We start from the raw sequence: 25316 nt of genomic DNA, 5'->3' as shown, positions 1-25316 counted from the left end.
AACCCTCAGGGCAAGGATTATAAGCTATTCTCTGGGGATATATAAGGTTTTTATTGAAATCTTTGTCGTAGATTTCAATATCTTTGTCAGATATATGTATATATATATATATATATATATATATATATATATATATATATATATATATATATATATATATATATATATATATATATATATATATATATATATATATATATATATATATATATATATATATATATATATATATATATATATATATATATATATATATATATATATATATATATATATATATATATATATATATATATATAAGAAAGCAACTAATAACAATTTTAAATAATAACAATTAAAAATAATTTTATAACAATTATGTATTATAATTATAATAACAATTATAACAAAATAATAACAATTATATATATAAAATATTGTGTATAAGTTATAAAATTAATTGAAAATAAAAAATAAGCAAACAGTATATATATATATTATATATATATATATATATATATATATATATATATATATATATATATATATATATATATATATATATATATATATATATATATATATATATATATAGTGATTACTATTCTACTTTGTTTCTGCTCTTCTTAGGTTTAATATAGTCGCTTTTCTTTGATACAGTTTCTTTTGTGGAAAAAGTTTATTTTAATTAATTGCTATAAATAACACTAAATATGGTAATTTCATTTGTGATGAACCTACCTCCAATATTCTACGACCACTGCTTAGATACGATCACTCTTAGTCAAAAAGGAGAAAAAGGAGATAAGTCAATGAATCCCACTTAAAAAAGTGATTTCCTGGTTGTACATCTCCTCAGTAGGTTTATCGAACATGACGATTCCAACGGGGTACTTCTCAATTGAATCCAATGCCAGTTTTCAAGGGTTTCAGGCTCTTCTTTGAAATTCACATAGTTTTTTTTCGCATGGAATTTTACTAATAAGATTAATTAAAATAATCCGTCTTTAAACTTTTGGGTATTATAGATAGTACTTTGCTTATTACTGGACTGCAGCTATTACTGCAACGATGAAAGGTTAAGATTGCTAGGTCGCGTTCTACCGATGTAGGATGGCATATTGCCTAAGACTCTACTTTATGGCTAACCATATGAGGCCAAACAACAGTAGGTTCTTCTCAAATGGGTTAAGAAGAAGTAATTAGAAGATATTACAAAGAAATTGAAGCTTCTTGGAAACTGATCAAGAGGAGAGCTTTTAATAACTGGTGGTGGAGGAGGAGCGTGCACAGTTGCGTTGGCCTAAGCTGACTTAGAGCTGTATTGAGTTGTTAGCAGAAGTAGTAATAGTAGTAATAGTAATAGTTGTACTAGTAGCAGTAGTAGTAGTAGTAGTAGTAGTTTCAGTAATAGTAGTAGTAGTTGTGGTCGTAGTAACAGTAGTAGTAGCTTCAGTAGTAGTAGTAGCAGTAGAAGTAGTAAGTAGTAGTAGCAGTAATAGTAGCTGTGTAGTAGTAGTAGCAGTAGTAGTATTGGTACTAGTAGTAGTAGTAGCTGTAGCAGTATTATTGTTAGTTAGTAGTAAGAATAGTGGTAGTAGCAAAAGAATTAGTAGTTGTAATTGTAATAGTAGCAGTAGTAGTAGCAGTAATGGTAATAGTACTATTATTAGTAGTAGCAGTAATAGTAGTAGTAGTAGAAGTAGTAGTAGCATTAGTAGCAATAGTAGAGGCAGTAGTACTACTATTAGTAGGAGTAGTAGTAGTAGTAGTAGCAGTAGCAACAGTAGTGGTAGGAGCAGAAGCAGAACGGTAGCTTGATAATAAGCACAAATACCCAAAACCCCTTCGTTTTAGTTGGTTCAGCCTCTTATAAAATTTATGTTTTATTACATAATACCTTTTGAATTACTGCAGCCAAGTTATCTGATATGTTGCCAGAATAGTAAGACTTCTACCTTCACTTCCCCGTAAATCTCTTCGAAATTCCCGGGTTAGGAATATTCATCTCTTTATATTTTATTAAATAAAAAAAACAAGTTTTTTTTTACCTGAAAGCAAGGAACGACGTTAAAACTTAAAACCAACAGAAATTATTCCATATATGAAAGGGGATGTCCCCTCCTAAACGTGTCGCTCTTTACGTTAAAGGTTTTTATTGTTTAAAAAAAATAGAGTTGTGAGAAAGTCAAACTTTAGCGTAAAGAGCGAGACGTTGAGGAGGGGACGGCCCCATTCATATACGGAATAATATCTTTTCGTTTTAAGTTTTAATGTCGTTCTTTACTTTCAGTTAAAAAACATGTTTTTTTATTTAATTTTTGAACATTTTTGAATTAATGCAGGTTTTGATTTTGGCTCACCGTACATGAATAATTAAAAAAAAATTTGTATATTAATTTTACTTTTATTTGGTTAAATGGCTTTCTCGAAACCTGTTTAATTTAATTTACGAACGTTTTATTAGTAATAGATATACGTAACTTACGAATTAACTTACGTATCGAACCTCTATATTCTTATATTTTCAATACGTATATTAGAGGGTTCGCCCCCTAGTCAATACCTTGCTCTTTAAACCAAAGTTCCAATTTTGTTCCAATTCCTTAAAAATTACCCCTTAATCACAAATGCCGTTAATTAGAATAAATAGCTCTTATGGAAGTACTAAATAATCTTTGGCTTAAATAGCGAGGTATTGACTAGGGGATGAACCCAATCATATACGTAATGTTTTCTGTCGTTTTAAGTTTTGATGTTGCTCCTTACTTTCAGTTAAAAAACGTGTTTTTTTATATATAGTTTCTGATCTTTATTTAAATAATGCTGGGAAATCCGGCGCCCCCTTCATAGCAATGTCCCTTCTCCCATGAAAACTTCCTTCATGGTCAGATCCTCCCACATCACCCCCAACCCAATCCCCCCCACTACCAGAAAAAAATCCCCACTGAAAACGTCAGTATACTTCCCAATAACCAATACTATATGTTAACATTGGGTAAAGTTCATAACTTACAGCCCTCCCTCTGGGAACTTCGGGGGATTAAGTCATCCTAGAACACATAGTTATCATATTTTCGACTATGCTGAACAAAATGGCTGTCTCAAAATTTCGATTGGTTGACTTTGGGAAAAAAATGAGCGGGGGAGGGGGTCTAATTACCCTCCATTTTTTTGGTCACTTAAAAAGGGAACTAGAACTTTTAATTTCCGTTCGAATGAGCCCTCCCAAGATATTCTAGGACCACTGGGTTGATACGATCACCCCTGGGAAAAAAAAACAAACAAACAAATAAACACGCATCCGTGATCTCTCTTCTGGCAAAAAATGCAAAATTCCACATTTTTCTAGATAGAAGCTTCAAACCTCCCCAGTAGGGTTCTCTGATACGCTGAATATGATAGTGTGATTTTCATTAAGGTTCTATAATTTTTAGGGGGGTCTTTCCCCGTTTTTTATAAAAATCAGCCAAATTATCTCAGGCGTATAACTTTTTATAGATAAGACTAAACTTGATGAAACTTATATATTTGAAATCAGCATTAAAATGTAATTCTTTTGATGCATCTATTGGTATCAAAATTCCGTTTTCTAAAGTTTCGGTTACCATTGAGCCGGGTCGATCCTTACTTACAGTTCGTTACCACGAACTGTTTGATGGACAGCTGTGTAATTTCTATTATTATTATGAGCTATACAAAAGAAATAACATTCCTTGTGTAGGTCCTCTTCGTACCCCTGAGGTATCGATAAATGTCAATATATATTTATGATTAGGTGAATTATTTGAGCTGGTGTCCCAGTCTTTCTACGTTAAAGAAAAGATATTTCAGAGAATCGATCTCCAGTATTTATTTTTAGACTAGTAGGGTATATAGGACGGGACTTGGCTCAACTGCCACTACTACTAACAACTCACTGCAGTACTAAGCTACCTGAGGCCAGCATAGCTACTCACTCTCCTCCTCCGTCACAATCAATTCAAAGCTTCCCTCTTTATATCCTCCGAAGAAGTTTTCATTTCCATTAAACTTTCCTTACGACATCCTCCCACCCCGTTCGAGGACGACCTGCTTTTTGTTTGGCTCTAAATGGATACCAACGAGGACGATATTTGACAAGTTTCGTCTACGTGGTGTATTTTTTAGCCTCAAGTCTGCCATATTTTTCTATATTGTTGGAAATAGTCAAGTTATCCATAATCAAAGTATCAGTTTTTAGACCACAGTGCCGTTGAATTTAAAAGCAATAAAAAAACTTGTACAAACGTGTAAAATCTTTAAATAACAGAGTATAAAATATAAACTTGTAGCAAAAATATTTCTATCTCACATATCGAAGTCTTTTTGAAGAAGAAAGTAGAGTCTGAAAATAGAAATAAAAGAGAATATAAAATCTACATTTTAAGGAAATTAAACTGAAGAGAAAAACAGTTTGTCGCATTTTGAACAGGTTTTCCAAGGAGAGGAATTTCTTTAACTTTCCTTTTTGGCGGTTCGTGATGTAAATGTGATGTTAAGATATAAGTATTTTGTCCTTTTCTTTTTAATATTTTACTACTGTGTTCTCTTGTCTTTTTTTTTTCTTTTTTTTTTTTTTTTTTTTTTTTTTTTTTAGAATAAGTGGATAGCTTCACTTTACTATTAAAATGGAAATGATGGATGCGGCTAAAGAGTAAAATAGCATAGGCAAAGGGTATTTTTCGTGGTTGACTTGAAGTTTAGAAAAATTAGGAGATAAGTCTTTGAACTAAGATCAGAATTTCAGAACACTACGTTGATGACGGTAGTCAAGCGCTGCTCTGAAACTTTAGCAGTTCAAAAGCCTTGTATTTGAGGCCTCTTTTTTTTTATTAAACTGTGTTTGAGCCCTCTTTTTTAAAAGGAGGCAAACTTTTGCATAGAAATTGAGGGTTGAAGACGGTGCAGCCTCCCTCATATAAGGCTTTAAGCTTTAATGTTGCTCTTTACTTCAATTTAAAAAAAAATAGTTTTTTTATTTAATATTTTCTAGACCTACCTCTCTTTGTGAAATAGAAAAGTATCATTGAGATCTGAGAAGCGGAATTAAATTCTGCCAAACCATGGGGGCTTGCCCAAATGCGTTTAGTATACGCTAAATCAACTGTGTCTATCGTTGATTTTGATTAAGATTCTCCTCAGCCTCTTATTCTTTATGCTAAAGCTTGACTTTTTTCCTTTTTTCTTAAGAACAACTTTACAAATACAAGGACAATTGCATGGGAATAAGAAGTACAATTAAATAACTATAAAACTTTAGAGTGAAAGAACGAGGGACTGAAAAACGAAAAAATAGTAAAAAAAGAGAAAAACGAGGATTATACAAGCCAGTGAAAAATTTGGACTAAAATGCAAATATTTTGGTCAAGACCTCCACTTGACTGTCCTCATTGTACGATAATAACATTAAAATTGCTAATAAAATCTGAGGATACCATAAAGAAAAATTCTATCCATAAAACAAAGCACAACTAATATTTGAAGACCCTTTCCATGTAACGGTGAAAGGGTAACTGTAATTTTAGTCCATATTTCTCATTGGCTTGTATAATTCTCGTTTTTCTCTTTTTTATTATTTTTTCGTTATATCATGATTAGCCAGTGTGGTCTCAGAAATTATTTAAGGGACATAGAAAGAAGCAGCCACAAGATTTAGGGAATAATTTCTGTTCGTTTCCAATTTTTAAAATGACCTTTTAATCTCCATTGAAATGAATTGGCTTAAAATTTTTTACAATGCATTGTACGTACTCTTGATTGGATCATCTCCACAAACTCTCTTCTTTTTTACTGGTATTCTAGCTTTTATCACGACTGTGGCAACTAAATGAAGAAGATTAATGGTTCCAAAGCAGGTAAAGACATTTTTATAACGAACAAAAAGGATTTGGGGTTATAATGTTTTGACAATAATATCAATATCTCATTTAGTTTTAAATCCTAATTCGTGCAATTGATGTTGTAGGGAAAAGACCCAAGTATCTTACAATGTTTTCTAAGAATGCATAATTTAAGGCACAAGATGAATCGAGGGGAATGTGTCAACTGGTTCCGTCCAGAGAGGCATACCTACTTAATAAAAGCTAAAGACTTCATAAAGCTTTATGAAAACTTAAATAGACTAAAGACTTTATAAAGATTTCAAAAAGACATAAAAAGACTCATAAAGAAGTTGTACTTTAAAATACCTCTAAAAAAACAATGAAACTTGAACATAAACCGAAAGCAGTTGAGGAAATATATTAAATATAGCTTAGCTTATAAGAATTGCAGTGAGAGCTGTGTTTTTATAGTTGTTAAAAAAGAAGAAGAGAGATTACTTTCCTTTAGTTCTGGAATAAAAAATGTACTTCAATATCATTGGTTAGGTCCGTGACGTGTTTACATTTGTCAATCAATTATTTTTTACACATGTATCATTACCCGCCTTCAAATAAACTGATTGGCTCATTTACTCATCAGTGTAAAATTTTAAGCCTGTAAAAAGAACTAAAAAAAATTGATTCACGAGAATAAGCAATGCTATGTTTCTTTGTATTTGTTTGTTCACAACGAATCCAGATATAAAGGTACCAGTAAAATTGTTGTTGACGGGTGTAATCATTGTTCTTTGTGCAATTGGCAGTCGTTAATGGTCGAATTTGTAAACAAGTTAGCTTTTTTTTTCCTTAAATTTTCTCCTTAATTTCCTTATTTAAACCAATATTACTAGAGATCAAACAAGTAGACTCAAACTGCACAAATATAGTGTGGTTGGACCAAATTCGTTTTTGTCTGTTGTTGTTTGTTTTTTTCTCTTTTATTTTTTTTTTCATGTAACTGACAGTCATTGGTAACTTGAAAAGAGACAAGAAGCTCAATTTGTTATTTGAAGAACATCTTTTTTGCAGTTACACGAGAAATTGCCATTATCATGGAGTTGAAATACAGCCTCTCTACAGTACCATCAGACTACTATACGAACGTCACCTTTTACTTGAGATCAAGCAGTGAAGCAATGAATAACATCAGTAATTTTACCACATCTCCATGTATTAATGACTTTTGTATCTCTGATGAAGATTATATAAATGAGATTCGGGATTATATTTTTCCTGTTCATTACGAATGGGCCTTAATAGTACTGCATTGCATTGTTTTTATTGTTGGATTAACTGGCAATGCCTTGGTTTGTACTGCTTTGTACAGGAATCCCAGTATGAGAACAGTGACCAATATCATGATTATGAATTTATCTGTAGCAGATTTTATGGTGATTCTCGTTTGTCTTCCACCTACAGTTATTTGGGATGTGACAGAAACCTGGTTTATGGGTGATGTGCTCTGCAAAATCGTGCTATATGTGCAGGTAATTTCATTTTCTCTATTACCAAAATTTCGCTGGCTACGGCTTAAAATTCAAAAATGAAATAAAAAACGAACTTTACTTTCTAAGCAGCCATTGAATTCTTAAGCTCTACCATATATTCAGGAGGCAGGAAGCTTTGGGTTACTAGCACCAACAGCATTTTGATATTCATGCATTTGCCAATTGATTTCCATTTTTTGTTCATTTTAGAAGCCCCCTGCCCCCAGAAAAATTTTTGGTCAGACTTTTGAGTGAAATGCTGAGACCTTGCCAAATGTATTTCACAACTTGTAAAAATTCATTCTTAATATAAGTTTCGAAAAGTGAAAACAACTGGAGATCTAATGAAGTTCCACTGTAAAACCTACTGTTGTAGCGGATAGTTCAGGAACCAGTTCACAGTAGCTGAGTATGTCTATTGAGAAATAATTCATTTAAATCAGTACCTGTTATTATATTTATATTTAGTGTGTTTATTCGTTTTAATTACTGTTCATTCTGGGTTTCAATATTCTTTCATAGTAAATTATTGTCTGTTTAAGTCTGAACTTATATAGGACTTCATTTCTGCTCGTCTCAAGTTATAGTATAGCTCTTTATTTTGGTTTGAAAACTTCTTTTTTCGGTAATTTTTAAAATTAAGTACTTGGGATGGTCTAAAGTTCAAAATCTCTGCCCTCGAAGTGTTTTTGCACAGCCCCACAGACAAGGCCCAAGATTACCCAAATAGTGTATTTCAAACAAAGGCTTCAAGACACATGTTAATACGAAGATGGGTCTATTTCAACATATTGAAATCAGAGTCATGATATTATTCAATACAATTATTGCACACATTTTTTTAATATTTGACCCAAGATTTTGGACGGTATTTGAACAAACCCTCTTGTTAATTTTTATCCCCTTGTTAATTTTACGAGTTTTCGTTTTTTTTTGGGGGGGGGCATTTTTGATGACTTGAAATTGGCCTTCTTATTTTATAAGTTTTTTTTGTTTTTAACATCTTTACGTATTTGACATTGACCCTTTTATAATGTCCTGTTGTTTTTTGATTGTTTGTTTTTGTTGTTCTTTTTTCGCTTTATTTGACGCTAAAGTGCGAATTCGGCCCTTTTGGGCTTGTGATAGCCGTTTCTCAGCAATAAATCTTATCTTATCTTAAACCTTTTGATTGAACAAAAATTTATCGATAGTATACTTGAAAGAAAACTCCTGGAGAATGCTCAAAAGATTACAAATGAATGACAAAATGATCATGGAGTAAGAGAGTGGATATAAATAAGAGGTATCACTTAGTCTCTCGTATAAATGATTCTTTGAAATCTTTTATTCATTATTTTTAACGGAGCATTTACTTGGTGTGAAGTAGAAAAGTTTATATTTTGACGACCTTGATCCACATAATGTGTTTTGGATGAGTTTGACATCCAGCCCAACATTTCCTGAAATTCAAACTTGTTACCCTAGTCATTATTGAGACCTTTTACATACGCTACTTTGACCATCTTGATATACATAGTGTCCTGATTTGTTCTACTTCCCCCTCAATAGTACCTGAAAGTTTCAACTTAATACCCTTCACCATTCCTGAGCAGTTTCATCTCAATACTCCTAGCCACGTTTTTTCTAGTTTTAAAACCTGGACATTGATGCTCATAGAATCTTTTGATTTAGTTCAACGTCCCGCTCGAAATTCAATGAAGTTGTAACTTAATGCTCTTAGTTGTTTCTGAGAGCTTGCGGGCAAATGGATGCAAAGCCTGACAACTTGGATACGCACGACGTCTTTTGATGAAGTTCCACATCCCAATCTAAATTTCTTGACAGTTTCTGCTTAATGCTCTTAGCTGTTCCTGAGATATTGCAGATGCACCCTTTTGACAACTAAGATGCACATAATTTCTTTTGATTGAGCTCAATAATTCCCCTAAAAATTCTCTGAAAGTTTCATTTTAATTTCCTTAACTTTTCCTGAGATATTACAGATATGCCATTTTAAAAACGTTAATACACACTGTGTCTTTGAGTTTGTGCACATCCCGCTTTAAGATTTCCGGAACTTTTCGCAGAATACCTTTAGCCAATACTGCGATGTTGCAGATATGCTCTTTTGGCCACCAGGATGAATATGAAGTCTTCTAATTTAGTCTAAAATCCCCTCCCCCTCTTAATGTTCCCTTCATTTTTCAACTTCGTAACCTTAGTTATTTCTGAAGTATTGCAGATAAACCTTTTTGACAACCTAGATGCACTTCAGCTTTTTTCAACTTAGTTTAAAAATAGTAGTAGGAGAAATAGTAGCAGCAGCTGTGGTAGTAGTAGTAGTAGTATTATTCTTAGCAGTAGTATTATTATTATTAGTAGTAGTAGCAGTAGTAGTAGAAGTAGTAGTAGTAGTAGTAGTAGTAGCAGTAGTACTAGTATTAGTAGTAGTAGTAGTAGTAGTAGTAGTAGTAGTAGTAGTAGTAGTAGGAGCAGAAATAGTAAGCTATTTGAAACATCAGTAGCGGTCACTAGTAATCGTAGTCGAAGATAGCCACTCACACAAGTAATTGCAGTCGCAACTATCCGCAGTAGCAAGGACTCACAAGTAGTCGTAGTCACTAGTAAGTAAATAGCAGTCGCAAGTACTCACAGTCACAAATTATCGCTACTGCAAGTAGCAGTTGCAATTAGTCGCATTTGCCGGTTGGTACAGTCGCAAGTAGTCAAAAGTAGTCACAACCGCGGCTAGTAGTCACAGTAGCAAGAATTGGCAGTCACAAGTGGTCGTAGTAGAAAATAGTTGCACTTTCAGTCATAGTAATAGTAGTAGTACTAGAAGCCCTGAAATTTTCAGTTTAATACCAGTGGACATTTACAATGAGCTGGGGAGGGGTGGCTAGTTACCCTTCGATCAGTTTTTAACATCCTTCAAAATGTGTTCTTTAACTTTCAACTTAGTGCCTTCAGCTACTACTTAAATATTTCTGGTACGCCTTTTTGACAACCAGCATGCACATAGTGTGTTTGATTTTGTTCATGATCACCCTCAACATTTCCCCAAATTTTCCCTTAGTTTCCTTAACCTCTTTGGAAACCCCGGATCAAACATGCCCTCTCCCTTCCCAATAACAAATCCTATATGTAAACAACGACAACTTGCTTAACTTAAAGCCACAGTCATAGGAGCTGTGGGTTTCGTGTAATTTCCAGAGGCAGAGCTAATAGACCCTCATTCTGTTTTGAATTAAATTCCTAAATCCTCCCTTATTAGGAAGGGTAGAAAGGGGCTTTTGAGGGGGCTGGTTGCCCTCTGATGACTTTTGACTTTAAAAAAATATACCAGAACATTCAACTTCCACTCGAATGAGCCCTGTTTAAAAGTTCTATGACCACTCTTACCATATGAAGTGGCTCAATAAAAAAGCATTTAAGGCCTTGTGACTCTTAACTGGCGTTCCTCCTCCCCACATAAATTTTCCCTGGAAAATTCCCCCCTATGGAAAAGTTCTGCCCCTGGGAAATTCACCTCCACGGAAAATTCCCCCGCGGAAATTTCTCACTGGCTAATTCCCCCATGGGAAATTCCCCAACACGAAAAATTGAGCACCCACAGAGAAAGCACAAAATAGGAACAACAAAATGTCGATCAGATGCCCTAAGGGGTAGCAAAAATAACACATATAAAAAAAGTTTTAGGATAGGGACTAGCTGATTTCCAATTGCTGTTGAACTATAAAGAAAAGACTAAAACTCTCAATTTCCTATTGAATGAGCACCCTCCAAAACTTTTGCGGCCACGAGGGGGAGATTAAAGATGTGGAACGGCAAGCCCCTCTCTTATACGGTGTAAATTATGCTCATTTTGGGACTAAACGTTACTATTTACTTTCTTAATAATAGGGTAGACCGGAATTATTTACTGAAATCAAGAGGGATTATATATTAATTTCTATCTCCACCCCCCCCACCCCTTCTATATTCTCTAATTACCCTTATGATAAATGAGATTTACGATTTTTTGGAATTAAAATTCAAACTTTTAGGCACCTACCCTCCTTCCTAACTATAATTAAGTTAAAAATAACTAAGATTTTTCAGCTGAAAGTAAGGAGCAGCATTATACTTAAAACGAACTTAAATTATTCCGTATATGAGTGGGCCGTCCCCTCCTCAATGCCTTGCTCTTCATGCTAAAGTCTTTAGTATTTTTAAAAAAGGTTCTTATTCTAATTACACGGCTCTTATGTTGAAGAAGTAGTTCTTAAGAATTGAGACAACAGTCAAACTTTAGCGTAAAGATCAAGTACTGAGGAGGGGAAAACCCCTTCATATAGAGAACAATTCCAGTTCATTTTAAGATTTAATGTTACTCCTTACTTTCAGTTGAAAAACAAATTTTTTTATTTAATTTCTCTTCGTTTTTCAAATAATGACGGTAAATCTGGCTAGCAGTGTGCTATCTATTTATTTGACGAGAACATTTGACGCGAACATTTCACTCGAACATTTGACACGAACAACGATACGAACCTACCAAACACGTTATACTAGTCATATAATAGGGCCGTTTTTTCAGTCATCAATGTGCTAAGATCTTATATCTTTTGTCAGAAAACGATTAAAAGTGAAATCTTTGAACAAAGATCTTACATTTTTGGTCGCTTTTATGCAAACGTCTCTCATCATTCTGCTCTTATCAGCGGTCTCAGAACAACGATGAGCATATCATCTAAGTTCTCTCATCATTGTTCTATATGGCAGAACAGTGGCGGTCTTCACACTTTTTGTCAGTGGCGGTCTTCCTTACTGCTCATCAGTGAGCAGTAAGATCTTAGAACAAAGATGAGTTAAAAAACGATAATCTTTGCAGAAAGATGCAAGATCTTTGATGTAAGATCTTAGTGCTAAAAAACGGGCCTAATGATATACAATATGGAGCTTGATTTTTAAACATGTATTTTAAACCTGTATTTAATGTAGGTCAATGACCCTAATTATTTTGTCCAGTATTGCTTACATTGACACAGGTATCAGAAGATATCTCATTTGTATAATTCTGGTACGAACGGTCTTAACTATGAATTTGAATAACGGGATGAAACCAAGATGACAATAATAAGAATTTTTTTATTTTGGATAGAATGAAACAGGTAAAGGGTTAAAATTGATTACCAACTAAAGGTAGGTCAAAGGGAGTGGTAACTCCCACGCCGAGTAAATTAAATGTTAGAATAGGATTATAATATTTTCATCCTTTCACAAGTCGATTGACCTAGCTTCATTTCTTGGCTGTGGTCTGAATAACTGCTCTGGGGGCTTTGGGGGGCATTGCATCCCCAGGGGCATGGTTACTAGACCTTTTGCGTGTTTTGAACAAAATCACCTTTCAAAATTTTAATCATTGTAGAGGGAAGGGGGCAGCTAAACAGGGCAAAGGAAGAGCTTTGTAGCCCTTAAACCATTGTTCTGCGCCCCTCAACTTACCCTGTAAGTTTCAACTTAGTATCCTCAGGCGTTTCTTAGATATTGCTGATACGCCCTTTTGATAACTAGCATACATATAGTATATTTTTATTGGGTTCAGCATTCTTCTCCAAAGCTGTTGAGTGTTATTTCATCCCCCATATGCATAGTTTATTTGGCCTTTAGAGAATTTTGAACAAGATAGCTATTTCAAAATTTTGACCGAAGGTTTTCGGAGATAGGGTTGCTAAAGAGGGCATGGGATGGGTACTGGCAGCCCTCCAACCACTTTGAAAAACTTCCCTAAACATGTCCTGAAGTTTCAACTCAATACCCTCAGTCGTTCTTAAGATAATGCAGATCCATTTTTGATAAAATGGAAGAATAGTGCCTTTGATTTATTTTAAGATACCCCTCAAAATTCTTCGTAAGTTTCGTAAGTGCCTTTGATTTATTTTAAGAAAATTCTGAAAAGAAGAGTAAATGGGAGAGAAAAAAAGGAAGGAAGACAAACAAAACACACTGACTGGAAAATCCAAAACTAGAAAAATACGAGAAATGAACAAAGAAACAATAGAAATAACATAATCATAAAAAGAGTAAGAAATACAAGCAATTCAATACACTATAAAATATCTTTATTAGATAGACATAACAAGTGATCGACCTAGCTAATTAACGGTACCACTGGATAGTTAAGAATTTTACTATTCCTTCGAAGGAAACGGTTATGAACACCTTCCATTTTATAAAGTATATTAAAAATGCTGAATATTAATGACATTCTGCTGTTCCTATACCACGGAGGTAATCGTAAAAAAAGACTTTGCAAATTTAAAATACACTGAATTTATGGATTTTGTTTTTGACTGGAGAAAAAAGACCACACAGGAGTAGAAAGGGGGGGTGCTACTCCCACGATTACCACGTGGTTTATGGTTTTCTCACTGAGAATGAAAAAACAGGAATTTTCTCACTTGGAAAACCATGAATTTTGTCACATTTATGTCTGTTTTTATGGATGGTTATGTGTGTTGGTCGATTTATTTGATGTTTTTCATGGATGGTTATGGATGATTTATGGTTTTTGTCAGTGAGAATGAAAAATTAGTATTTTTCTCACTTGAAAAACATGAATTTTGTCACATTTATGTCTGTTTTCATGGACGGTTATGTGTGTTGGTCAATTTATTTGATGTTTTTAATGGATGGTTATGGATGTTTTATGTTTTTTGTCAGTGAGAATTTGAAAAAAAAGGAACTTTCTAACATTTATGTCTCTTTTTATGGTTTTTGTCAGTGAGAATGGAAAAACAGGAACTTTCTCACTTTAATGGATTATTGAGTCTAATGGGAGCAGGTCAATGACACTTCCTTCAGGTTGTTGCTCTAGGCAAATGTTATGAGTTTCCAGAAATTTGGAACACCTGTGCTGTCGACCTCAATTCCCCTATCGTGAATCAATAATTCCCCTTAGAAACAACAAATTAATTCCCCTTTCTTGACAGATCAATCAACCAATGACATCATCTGTCAGACTTTAAAAATTTTCGCCTAGAAACGATTTTCCAGGAATAGATCCAAGTCATTAATGTCTTTGCCTCGGAAAAAGTTCTACTGGTCGAACTCCAAAAGATATTAATAAACATTGCCATGGAAACAATTCTCCAAGAAACATCTTAGCGATGAATTGTTTTAGCGCGGGAATCGGGTTTCTTATTAATTTGAAATGCCTCAGCGCAGAGATGCCAAAAACAAAAGGAACACGCTAAAATTACGTTTAGAGATTATTTGGGCGAAACTGTTTTAGACAGGTTATGGAATTATTTCCGCGAAACAGTTAGAGACATTCTAAAAGATGATTATAGAAGAGAATTTGAGGGTAAAACTCTGTGGTCGTTATGATACACAAGTTCGATTTTAACAGTGTCGTAAGGTCCTCTACCACAACCCAAAGGGTTCCAATCCCTCTACCCCAACCCCGAAGGAAGCCACCGGTCCTCAAAGGTCCACTGGGCTCCCAAAGGGCCCCCCGGCCCTCAAGGTTCCCCCAGACCCCCCCCGGGGCCCAAAGGGCCCCTCCCCCTTTGGCCCCCCAAAGGGGCCCCTCTCCCTCCATCTCCTCCCTCCTCCTCCTCTTCCCCTCCCCTCCCCCTCCCCTTCTCCTCCTCCCTCCTCCTCCTCCCTCCTCCTCCTCCTCCCCTCCCCTCCTCCCCTCCCCTTCCCTCCCCCATTTTTTATACTTTTTTTGTGCATTGAGACACAGAACCACCCCCCCCCCCCCGCCCCCCCCCCTCCAAAGGTCTGATTTTTCAAAGTTCATTTTGAATTTCCTTCGTTGAAATGCAAGAGTTGGAATGTTTCAGTAGTGTTTGGTTGTGGTTTACCTTGTCACAGTTACATTTTCTTGATTTTTCAAAGTTCATTTTGAATTTCTTTCGTTGAAATGCAAGAGTTGGAATATTTCAGTAGTGTTTGGCTGTGGTTTACCTTGTCACAGATACATTTTCTTGATTTTTCAAAGGTTATTTTGAATTTCTTTCATTGAAATGCAAGAGTTGGAATATTTCAGTAGTGTTTGGTTTACCTTGTCACAGTTACATTTTCTTGATTTTTCAAAGTTCATTTTGAATTTCATTCATTGAAATGCAAGAGTTGGAATATTTCATCTGTGTTTGGTTGTGGTTTACCTTGTCACAGTTACATTTTCTTGATTTTTCAAAGTTCATTTTGAATTTCTTTTGTTGAAAGGAAAGAGTTGGAATATTCCAGTAGTGTTTGGTTGTGGTTTACCTTGTCATGGTTACATTTTATTAATTTTTCAAAGTTCATTTGAATTTCTTTCGTTGAAATGCAAGAGTTGGAATATTTCACTAGTGTTTGGTTTTGGTTTACCTTGTCACACTTACATTTTCTTGATTTTTCAAAGTTCATTTTGAATTTCTGTCTTTGAAATGAAAGAGTTGGAATATTTCAGTAGTGTTTGGTTGTGTTTTACCTTGTCACAGTTACATTTTATTGATTTTTAAAAGTTCATTTTGAATTTCTTTCGTTTAAATGCATGTGTTGGAATATTTCTGTTGTGTTTGGTTTTGTTTTACCTTGTCACTGTTTCATTTTCTTTATTTTTCAAATTTCATTTTGAATTTTTTTCGTTGAAATGCAAGAGTTGGAATATTTCAGTAGTGTTTGGTCGTGGTTTACCTTGTCACAGTTACATTTTCTGGATTTTTCAAAGTTCATTTTGAATTTTTTTCGTTGAAATGCAAGAGTTGCAATATTTCAGTAGTGTTCAGTTGTGGTTTACCTTGTCACAGTTACATTTTCTTGATTTTTCAAAGTTCATTTTGAATTTTTTTCGTTGAAATGCAAGAGTTGGAATATTTCAGTAGTGTTTGGTTGCGGTTTACCTTGTCACAGTTACATTTTCTTGATTTTATCAAAATTCATTTTGAATTTCTTTCGTTAAAATGCAAGATTTGGAATATTTCAGTGGTGTTTGATTGTGGTTTACCATGTCACAGTTACTTTTTCTTGATTTTTCAAAGTTCATTTTGAATTTCTTTCGTTGAAATGCAAGAGTTGGAATATTTCAGTAGTGTTTGACTGTGTTTTACCTTGTCACAGTTACATCTTCCTGATTTTTCAAAGTTCATTTTGAATTTCTTTCATTGAAATGCAAGAGTTGGAATATTTCAGTAGTGTTTGGTTGTGGTTTACCTTGTCACAGTTACATTTTTTTGATTTTTCAAAGTTCATTTTGAATTTCTTTCGTTGAAATGCAAGAGTTGGAATATTTCAGTAGTGTATGGTTATGATATACCTTGTCACAGTTACATTATCATGATTTTTCAAATCTCATTTTGAATTTCTTTCATTGAAATGTAAGAGTTGGTATATTTCAGACGTGTTTGGGTGTGGTTTACCGTGTCACACTTACATTCTCTTTATTTTTCAAAGTTCATTTTGAATTTCTTTAATTGAAATGCAAGAGTTTGAGTATTTCAGTAGTGTTTGATTGTGGTTCACCATGCTAAAATTACATTTTCTTAAACCATGTCACAGTTACATTTTCTTGATTTTTCAAAGTTCATTTTGAATTTCTATCATTGAAATGCAAGACTTGGTATATTTCAGTAGTTTTTGGTTGTTGTTTACCATTTGACAGTTACATTTTCCTGATGTTTCAAAGTTTATTTTGAATTTCTTTCATTGAAATGCAAGAGTTGTAATATTTCATTAGTTTTTGGTTGTGGTTTACATTGTCACAGTTACATTTTCTTGATTTTTAAAAGTTAATTTTGAATTTCTTTCTTTGAAATTAAATAGTTGGAATATTTAAGTAGTGTTTTGTTGTGGTTTAACTTGTCACAGTTACATTTTCTTGATTTTTCAAAGTTCATTTTGAATTTCTTTCGTTGAAATGCAAGAGTTGGAATATTTCAGTAGTGTATGGTTATGGTGTACCTTGTCACAGTTACATTTTCTTGATTTTTCAATGTTCATTTTGAATTTCTATCGTTGAAATGCAAGAGTTTGAATATTTCAGTAGTGATTGGTTGAGGTATACCTTGTCACACAAACATTTACATTATTTTTCAAAGTTCATTTTGAATTTATTTTATTGAAATTCAAGAGTTGGAATCTTTAAGTAGTGTTTGGTTGTGATTTACCTTGTCACAGTTACATTTTCTTGATTTTTCAAAGTTCATTTTGAATTTCATTCGTTGAAATGCAAGAGTTGGAATATTTCACTAGTGTTTGGTTGTGGTTTATCTTGTCACAGTTACATTTTCATGATTTTTCAAAGTTCATTTTGAATTTCTTTCGTTGAAATGCAAGACTTGGAATATTTCAGTAGTGTTTGGTTGTGGTTTACCTTGTCACAGTTACATTTTCTTGATTTTTCAAAGTTCATTTTGAATTTCTTTCATTGAAATGCAAGAGTTGGAATATTTCAGTAGCGTTTGGTTATCTTTTAACTTGTCACAGTTACATTTTCTTGATTTTTCAAAGTTCATTTTGAATTTCTTTCCATGAAATGCAAGAGTTGGAATATTTCAGTAGTGTTTGGTTTTGGTTTAACTTGTCACAGTTACATTTTCTTGATTTTTCAAAGTTCATTTTGAATTTCTTTCGTTGAAATGCAAGAGTTGTACTATTTCAGTAGGGTTTGGTTGTGGTTTACCTTGTCACAGTTACAGTTTCTAGATTTTTCAAAGTTCATTTTGAATTTTTTTCTTTGAAATGCAAGAGTTGCAATATTTCAGTAGTGTTCTGTTGTGGTTTACCTTGTCACAGTTACATTTTCTTGATTTTTCAAAGTTCATTTTGAATTTTTTTCGTTGAAATGCAAGAGTTGGAATATTTCAGTAGTGTTTGGTTGTGGTTTACCTTGTCACAGTTACATTTTCTTGATTTTCTCAAAATTCATTTTGAATTTCTATCGTTGAAATGCAAGAGTTGGAATATTTCAGTAGCGTTTGGTTATGGTTTAACTTGTCACAGTTACATTTTCTTGATTTTTAAAATTTAATATTGAATTTCTTTCGTTGAAATGCAAGAGTTGTAATATTTCAGTAGTGTTTGGTTGTGGTTTACCTTGTGACAGTTACATTTTCTTGATTTTTCAAAGTTCATTTTGAATTTCTTTCGTTGAAATGCTAGTGTTTGAATATTTCACTAGTGTTTGGTTGTGGTTTACCTTGTCACAGTTACATTTTCGTGATTTTTCAAAGTTCATTTTGAATTTCTTTCGTTGAAAAGCAAGAATTGGAATATTTCAGTAGTGTTTGCTTGTGTTTTACCTTGTCACAGTTACATTTTCTTGATTTTTTAAAGTTCATTTGAATTTCTTTCGTTGAAATGCAAGAGTTGGAATATTTCAGTAGTGTCTGGTTATGGTTTACTTTGTCACAATTACATTTTCTTGATTTTTCAAAGTTCATTTTGAATTTCTTTCATTAAAATGCAAGAGTTTGAATATTTCAGAAGTGTTTGGTTGTGGTTTACATTGTCACAGTTACATTCTATTGATTTTTCAAAGTTCATTTTGAATTTCTGTCGTTGAAAAGCTAGAGTTGGAATATTTCAGTAGTGTTTTGTCGTGGTTTACCTTGTCACAGTTACATTTTCGTGATTTTTAATAGTTCATTTTGAATTTTTTTCCTTGAAATGCAAGAGTTGGAATATTTCACTAGTGTTTTGACGTGGTTTACCTTGTCACAGTTACATTTTCTGGATTTTTCAAAGTTCATTTTGAATTTATTTCGTTGAAATGCAAGAGTTGCAATATTTCAGTAGTGTTCAGTTGTGGTTTACCTTGTCACAGTTACATTTTCTTGATTTTTCAAAGTTCATTTTGAATTTTTTTCGTTGAAATGCAAGAGTTGGAATATTTCAGTAGTGTTTGGTTGCGGTTTACCTTGTCACAGTTACATTTTCTTGATTTTCTCAAAATTCATTTTGAATTTCTATAGTTGAAATGCAAGATTTTGAATATTTTAGTAGCGGTTGGATATCGTTTAACATGTCACAGTTACATTTTCTTGATTGTTGAAACTTAATTTTGAATTTATTTCGTTGAAATGCTAGATTTGGACTATTTCATAAGTGTTTGGTTGTTGTTTACCTTGTCACAGTTACATCTTCCTGATTTTTCAAAGTTCATTTTGAATTTCTTTCATTGAAATGCAAGAGTTGGAATATTTCAGTAGTGTTTGGTGGTGGTTTACCTTGTCACAGTTACATTTTCATGATTTTTCAAAGTTCATTTTGAATTTCTTTCATTGAAATGCAAGAGTTGGAATATTTCAGTAGTGTATGGTTATGATATACCTTGTCACAGTTACATTTTCATGATTTTCCAAAGTTCATTTTGAATTTCTTTCATTAAAATGAAAGAGTCGGAATATTTCAGAAGTGTTAGGGTGTTGTTTACCTTGTCACACTTACATTCTCTTGATTGTGCAAAGTTCATTTTGAATTTCTTTCATTGAAATGCAAGAGTTGGAATATTTCAGTAGTGTTTGGGTGTGGTTTACCATGTCACAGTTACATTTTCTTAAACCATGTCACAGTTACATTTTCTTGATTTTTCAAAGTTCATTTTGAATTTCTTTCGTTGAAATGCAAGAGTTGGTATATTTCAGTAGTGTTTGGTTGTGGTTTACCTTTTCACAGTTAGATTTTCTTAAACCATGTCACAGTTACATTTTCTTGATTTTTCAAAGTTCATTTTGAATTTCTTTCGTTGAAATGCAAGAGTTGGAATATTTCAGTAGTGTTTGGTTGTGGTTTACCTTGTCACAGTTACATTTTCCTGATTTTTCAAAGTTCATTTTGAATTTCTTTCGTTGAAATGCAAGAGTTGGAAATATTTCAGTAGTGTTTGGTTGTGGTTTACCTTGTCAAAGTTACATTTTCATGATTTTTCAAAGTTAATTTTTAATTTCTTTCGTTGAAATGCAAGAGTTGGAATATTTCAGCAGTTTTTGGTTGTGGTTTACCTTGTCACAGTTACATTTTCTTGATTTTTCAAAGTTCATTTTGAATTTCTTTCTTTGAAATGCAAGAGTTGGAATATTTCAGTAGTGTTTTGTAGTGGTTTAACTTTTAAAAGTTACATTATCTTGATTTTTCAAAGTTCATTATGAATTTCTTTCATTGAAATGCAAGAGTTGGAATATTTCAGTAGCTTTTGGTTATGGTTTAACTTGTCACAGTTACATTTTCTTGATTTTTCAAAGTTCATTTTGAATTTATTTCGTTGATATGAAATAGTTGGAATATTTCAGTAGTGTTTTGTTTTGTTTTACCTTGTCAAAGTTACATTTTCGTGATTTTTCAAAGTTCATTTTTAATTTCTTTCGTTGAAATGCAAGAGTTGGAATATTTCAGTAGTGTTTGGTTATGGTTTACCTTGTCACAGTTACATTTTCTTGATTTTTCAAAGTTCATTTTGAATTTCTTTCGTTGAAAAGCAAGAGTTGGAATATTTCAGTAGTGTTTGCTTGTGGTTTACCTTGTCACAGTTACATTTTCTTGATTTTTCAAAGTTCATTTGAATTTCTGTCGTTGAAATACAAGAGTTGGAATATTTCAATAGTGTCTGGTTATGGTTTACCTTGTCACAATTACATTTTCTTGATTTTTCAAAGTTCATTTTGAATTTCTTTCATTGAAGTGCAAGAGTTGGAATATTTCAGAAGTGTTTGGTTGTGGTTTAAATTGTCACATTCACATTTTCGTGATTGTTCAAATTTCATTTTGAATCTATTTCATTGAAAAGCAATAATTGGAATATTTCAGTAGTGTTTGCTCGTGATTTACATTGTCACAGTTACATATCCGTGATTTTTCAAAGTTCATTTTGAATTTCTGTCGTTGAAATGCACGAGTTGGAATAGTTCAGTAGTGTTTGGTCGTGGTTTACCTGGTCACAGTTACATTTTCATGATTTTTCAAAGTTCATTTTGAATTTCTTTCGTTGAAAAGCAAGAGTTGGAATATTTCAGTAGTGTTTGCTTTTGGTTTACCTTGTCACAGTTACATTTTCTTGATTTTTCAAAGTTCATTTGAATTTCTTTCGTTGAAATGCAAGAGTTGGAATATTTCAGTAGTGTTTGGTTGTGGTTTACCTTGTCACAGTTACATTTTCTTGATTTTTCAAATAATATTTCAGTAGTGTTTGGCTGTGGTTTACCTTGTCACAGTTACATTTTCATGATTCTTCAAAGTTCATTTTGAATTCCTTTCATTGAAATGTAAGAGTTGGAATATTTCAGTAATGTTTGGTTGTGGTTTACCTTGTCACAGTTACATTTTCTTGATTTTTCAAAGTTCATTCTGAATTTCTTTCATTGAGATGCAAGAGTTGGATTATTTCAGTAGTGTTTTGTCGTGGTTTACCTTGTCATAGTTACACTCTCTTGATTTTTCAAAGTTCATTTTGAATTTCTTTCATTGAAATGCAAGAGTTGGAATATTTCAGTAGTGTATGGTTATGGTATACCTTGTCACAGTTACATTTTCGTGATTTTTCAATGTTCATTTTGAATTTCTTTCGTTGAAATGCAAGAGTTGGAATATTTCAGTAGTGTTTGGTTGTGGTTTACCTTGTCACAGTTACATTTTCTTGATTTTTCAAAGTTCATTTTTAATTTCTTTCGTTGAAATGCAAGAGTTGGAATATTTCAGTAATGTTTGGTTGTGGTTTACCTTGTCACATTTACATTTTCTTGCTTTTTCAAAGTTCATTTTGAATTTCATTCGCTGAAATGCAAGAGTTGGAATATTTCAGTAGTGTTTGGTTGTGGTATACCTTGTCACAGTTACATTTTCATGATTTTTCAAAGTTCATTTTGAATTTCTTTCGTTGAAATGCAAGAGTTGGAATATTTCAGTAGTGTTTGGTTGTGGTTTACCTTGTCACAGTTACATTTTCTTGATTTTTCAAAGTTCATTTTGAATTTCTTTCGTTGAAATGCAAGAGTTGGAATATTTCAGTAGTGTTTGGTCATGGTTTACCTTGTCACAGTTACATTTTCTTGATTTTTCAAATTTCATTTTGAATTTCTTTCGCTGATATGCAAGAGTTGGAATATTTCAGTAGCGTTTGGTTGTGGTTTAACTTGTCACAGTTACATTTTCTTGATTTTTCAAAGTTCATTTTGAATTTCTTTCGTTGAAATGCAAGAGTTGGAATATTTCAGTAGTGTTTGGTTGTGGTTTACCTTGTCAAAGTTACATTTTCGTGATTTTTCAAAGTTCATTTTGAATTTCTTTCGTTGAAATGCAAGAGTTGGAATATTTCAGTAGTGTTTGGTTGTGGTTTACCTTGTCACAGTTACATTTTCTTGATTTTTCAAAGTTCATTTTGAATTTCTTTCGTTGAAAAGCAAGAGTTGGAACATTTCAGTATTGTTTGCTTGTGGTTTACCTTGTCGCAGTTACATTTTCTTGATTTTTCAAAGTTCATTTGAATTTCTTTCGTTGAAATGCAAGAGTTGGAATATTTCAGTAGTGTCTGGTTATGGTTTACCTTGTCACAGTTACATTCTGTTGATTTTTCAAAGTTCATTTTGAATTTCGTTCGTTGAAATGCAAGAGTTGGAATATTTCAGTAGTGTTTGGTAGTGGTTTACCTTGTCACAGTTACATTTTCTTGATTTTTCAAAGTTCATTTTGAATTTTTTTCTTTGAAATGCACTAGTTGGAATATTTCAGTAGTGTTTGATCGTGTTTTACCTTGTCACAGTTACATTTTCGTGATTTTTCAAAGTTCATTTTGAATTTCTTTCGTTGAAATGCAAGAGTTGGACTATTTCAGTAGTATTTGGTTGTGGTTTACCTTGTCACAGTTACATTTTCATGATTTTTCAAAGCTCATTTTGAATTTCTTTCGTTGAAAAGCAAGAGTTGGAATATTTCAGTAGTGTTTGCTTATCCTCCTGAGACCTGACCATAGAAATACTTTTCTGATTATGTTCATTTCTTTATAGTTTAAATTAAAAAAATCATTTTGACCATTGATCAACTAAAAAAAAAAGTTGAACCCCCCTCCCTCCCTCTGGAGGATGTCCACAGGTGTGGACATTGGGTCCCTATCGAGCTAAGAGTATAGTAAAAGTCTGTTTCGTCTATTAAAAGAGATTTGTCAAAACGTTGAAAACAAAACATTACTCTTCATGAAATTTCTTGAAGCAGTTGCTGTCTCGTGTCAAGCAGAGAATGATTTTACACTGCGAACACATCCATCTTGACCTTTTGCAGCATCCAGGCCTTCTGCACCGGGCTGCATTCGCCAAGTCACAAAATTCTGGTAGATGTAGTGCAGCTCTGGCATATGGTGGAGGGATTGGCCTCTTTTTCACACTCAAAACACGGTGTTGAGTTTCACCCAATGGCTCTTCATTGCTATTTTCTTAACCTCGTGAATCCGAGCTTCCAGAATTGAGCAAAAACTCGGCCACGTTGAAACGAAGATCAATGAGCTGTTTGAGGTCACCAGAAACTTCTGGGCCATGGCCGTTCAGCTCATGAAATGCATTGGCTAGTGCAGTATCCACAAAATGATGAAACAGACGCACAGTCCATTTTTTAGTACGCGTCTCAAATCGGTAATAGCTGACCATGCGGTCCACAAGGTCGACCCCACCCATGTAGGTGTTGTAGTCGGAGACTACTTGTGGACATTTGACCTGCACGTAAGACCCCTGGCGCTTGTCATACCGTTTGACCTCTGTCTCCTCTTCTTTACCTTTGCAGTTTGAAGACAGGAGAACCACTTTGTTATCATACCACTGGGTCACAGCTACTTTTCTATCTGAGCGCACAGACATGACAGAGGTTCCTCTGCCCTTTCTTTTCATTTCTGTAAAAAGCGTTGGACCGTTGGCACCCAAACGGTTCTTCATGATAGTTCCGGTCGCATTTATTTTTCTTTCAGCCAGCATGTCGAGGAGCTTAACAGACGAGAAGAATCGGTCAAAATAGAGGTATCTACCTTTTGGTAGGGTCTCAGACAAGCGCAGTACGATCCCAGCTGACAAGCCATGTGCTACCAGCTGTTCTCCCAGGGTGGTGGCTCCCTGGTAGATTTGGAAATCAAGTATCAGCCCTAAGGAGCTGGCAAGGACAAAATTCTTTAATCCAACCGGATTGGGATTGTTAGGGACATATTGCTTGAGAGTCGACATACCCTGGAAGGGTATCATCTGTTCGTCAATTGAACAGTTCCTGTCCCGTGGCAACTGGAGATAGATATTCCTGAAGTCGTCAAGGATCGGCTGCACCTTCCAAAGCCTATTTTTGTTTTTTTTTCGTCTGAGATTTCTGAATCAACAACGAACTTAAGGTTTGACCGGATTGTGAAGAATCTGTCTCGAGTCATCTTTTGTGATATGGCTTCCACCCTAAACTTCCCAGACCAGAACATACGGATCAGAGGAAACTTGAGGTTCCCCATCAGGATGACAATGCCAACAAAAATTTTCAGCTCGTCTGGAGTTACTTTCAAGCTTTTGTGGTAGGTCAACTGATAGTTGTAGTTCATGCGAAATGCTGTACGTTCGAAGAAGCTCTCCGGGTAATATTGCGAAAAGAATTGTTTTGTACTCCAGTTGTCGTGGTCCTGGAAATGAGCGGGGCCCACGTCCGGCCCACGATGATTATCGAACCGCCTAGACTTCCTCCAGGACAAGGTTGCTGCTACTTTGTCAGCCTTCAAGCGTTTGGCACGGGTTGCTAAGGGTGCGTTGTCATCAGATTCTTCACTTTCAACATTTGGAAGAACAGCATAACTGCTTGATGACAGAATGGCTGCAACAGCTGGTTCACCGTCAGAGTCTGAAGACGACAAGGAGTGGGTTTTTATCCATTCCTCATCATCATCTAAATCAGAGATGTCCAGGTCACTCTCATCGAGCATTCCAAGGGCGTCATCAGGGGAAACTACAATAAAGGAACAGGTTTAGTAAGCTTGAAACTAATAGCTAGATAGATAGATAGATAGATAGAT

At 33.9% G+C, this 25316-nt stretch overlaps 1 protein-coding gene across 1 annotated transcript in view; it reads left to right on the top strand.

The window, feature by feature from the left end:
* The window catches only part of LOC148945889 (orexin receptor type 2-like), a 463622-nt gene that overhangs the window by 49583 nt on the left and 388723 nt on the right, over positions 1–25316 (top strand). The window contains exon 2 of the mRNA XM_089097767.1: positions 6891–7348. Coding sequence (XP_088953893.1) covers positions 6914–7348 — 435 coding nt within the window. The 5' untranslated portion in view covers positions 6891–6913. The remainder of the gene's footprint in view (positions 1–6890; positions 7349–25316) is intronic.

This window comes from Artemia sp. Qi Xiang Cuo, chromosome 12 (assembly GCF_049724085.1).
Source record: "Artemia sp. Qi Xiang Cuo chromosome 12, ASM4972408v1, whole genome shotgun sequence".
Classification (NCBI taxonomy): Eukaryota; Metazoa; Arthropoda; class Branchiopoda; order Anostraca; family Artemiidae; genus Artemia; species Artemia sp. Qi Xiang Cuo.
The sequence above is the reverse complement of the archived record's forward strand: the minus strand, read 5'-3'. Positions and strand labels throughout refer to the sequence as shown.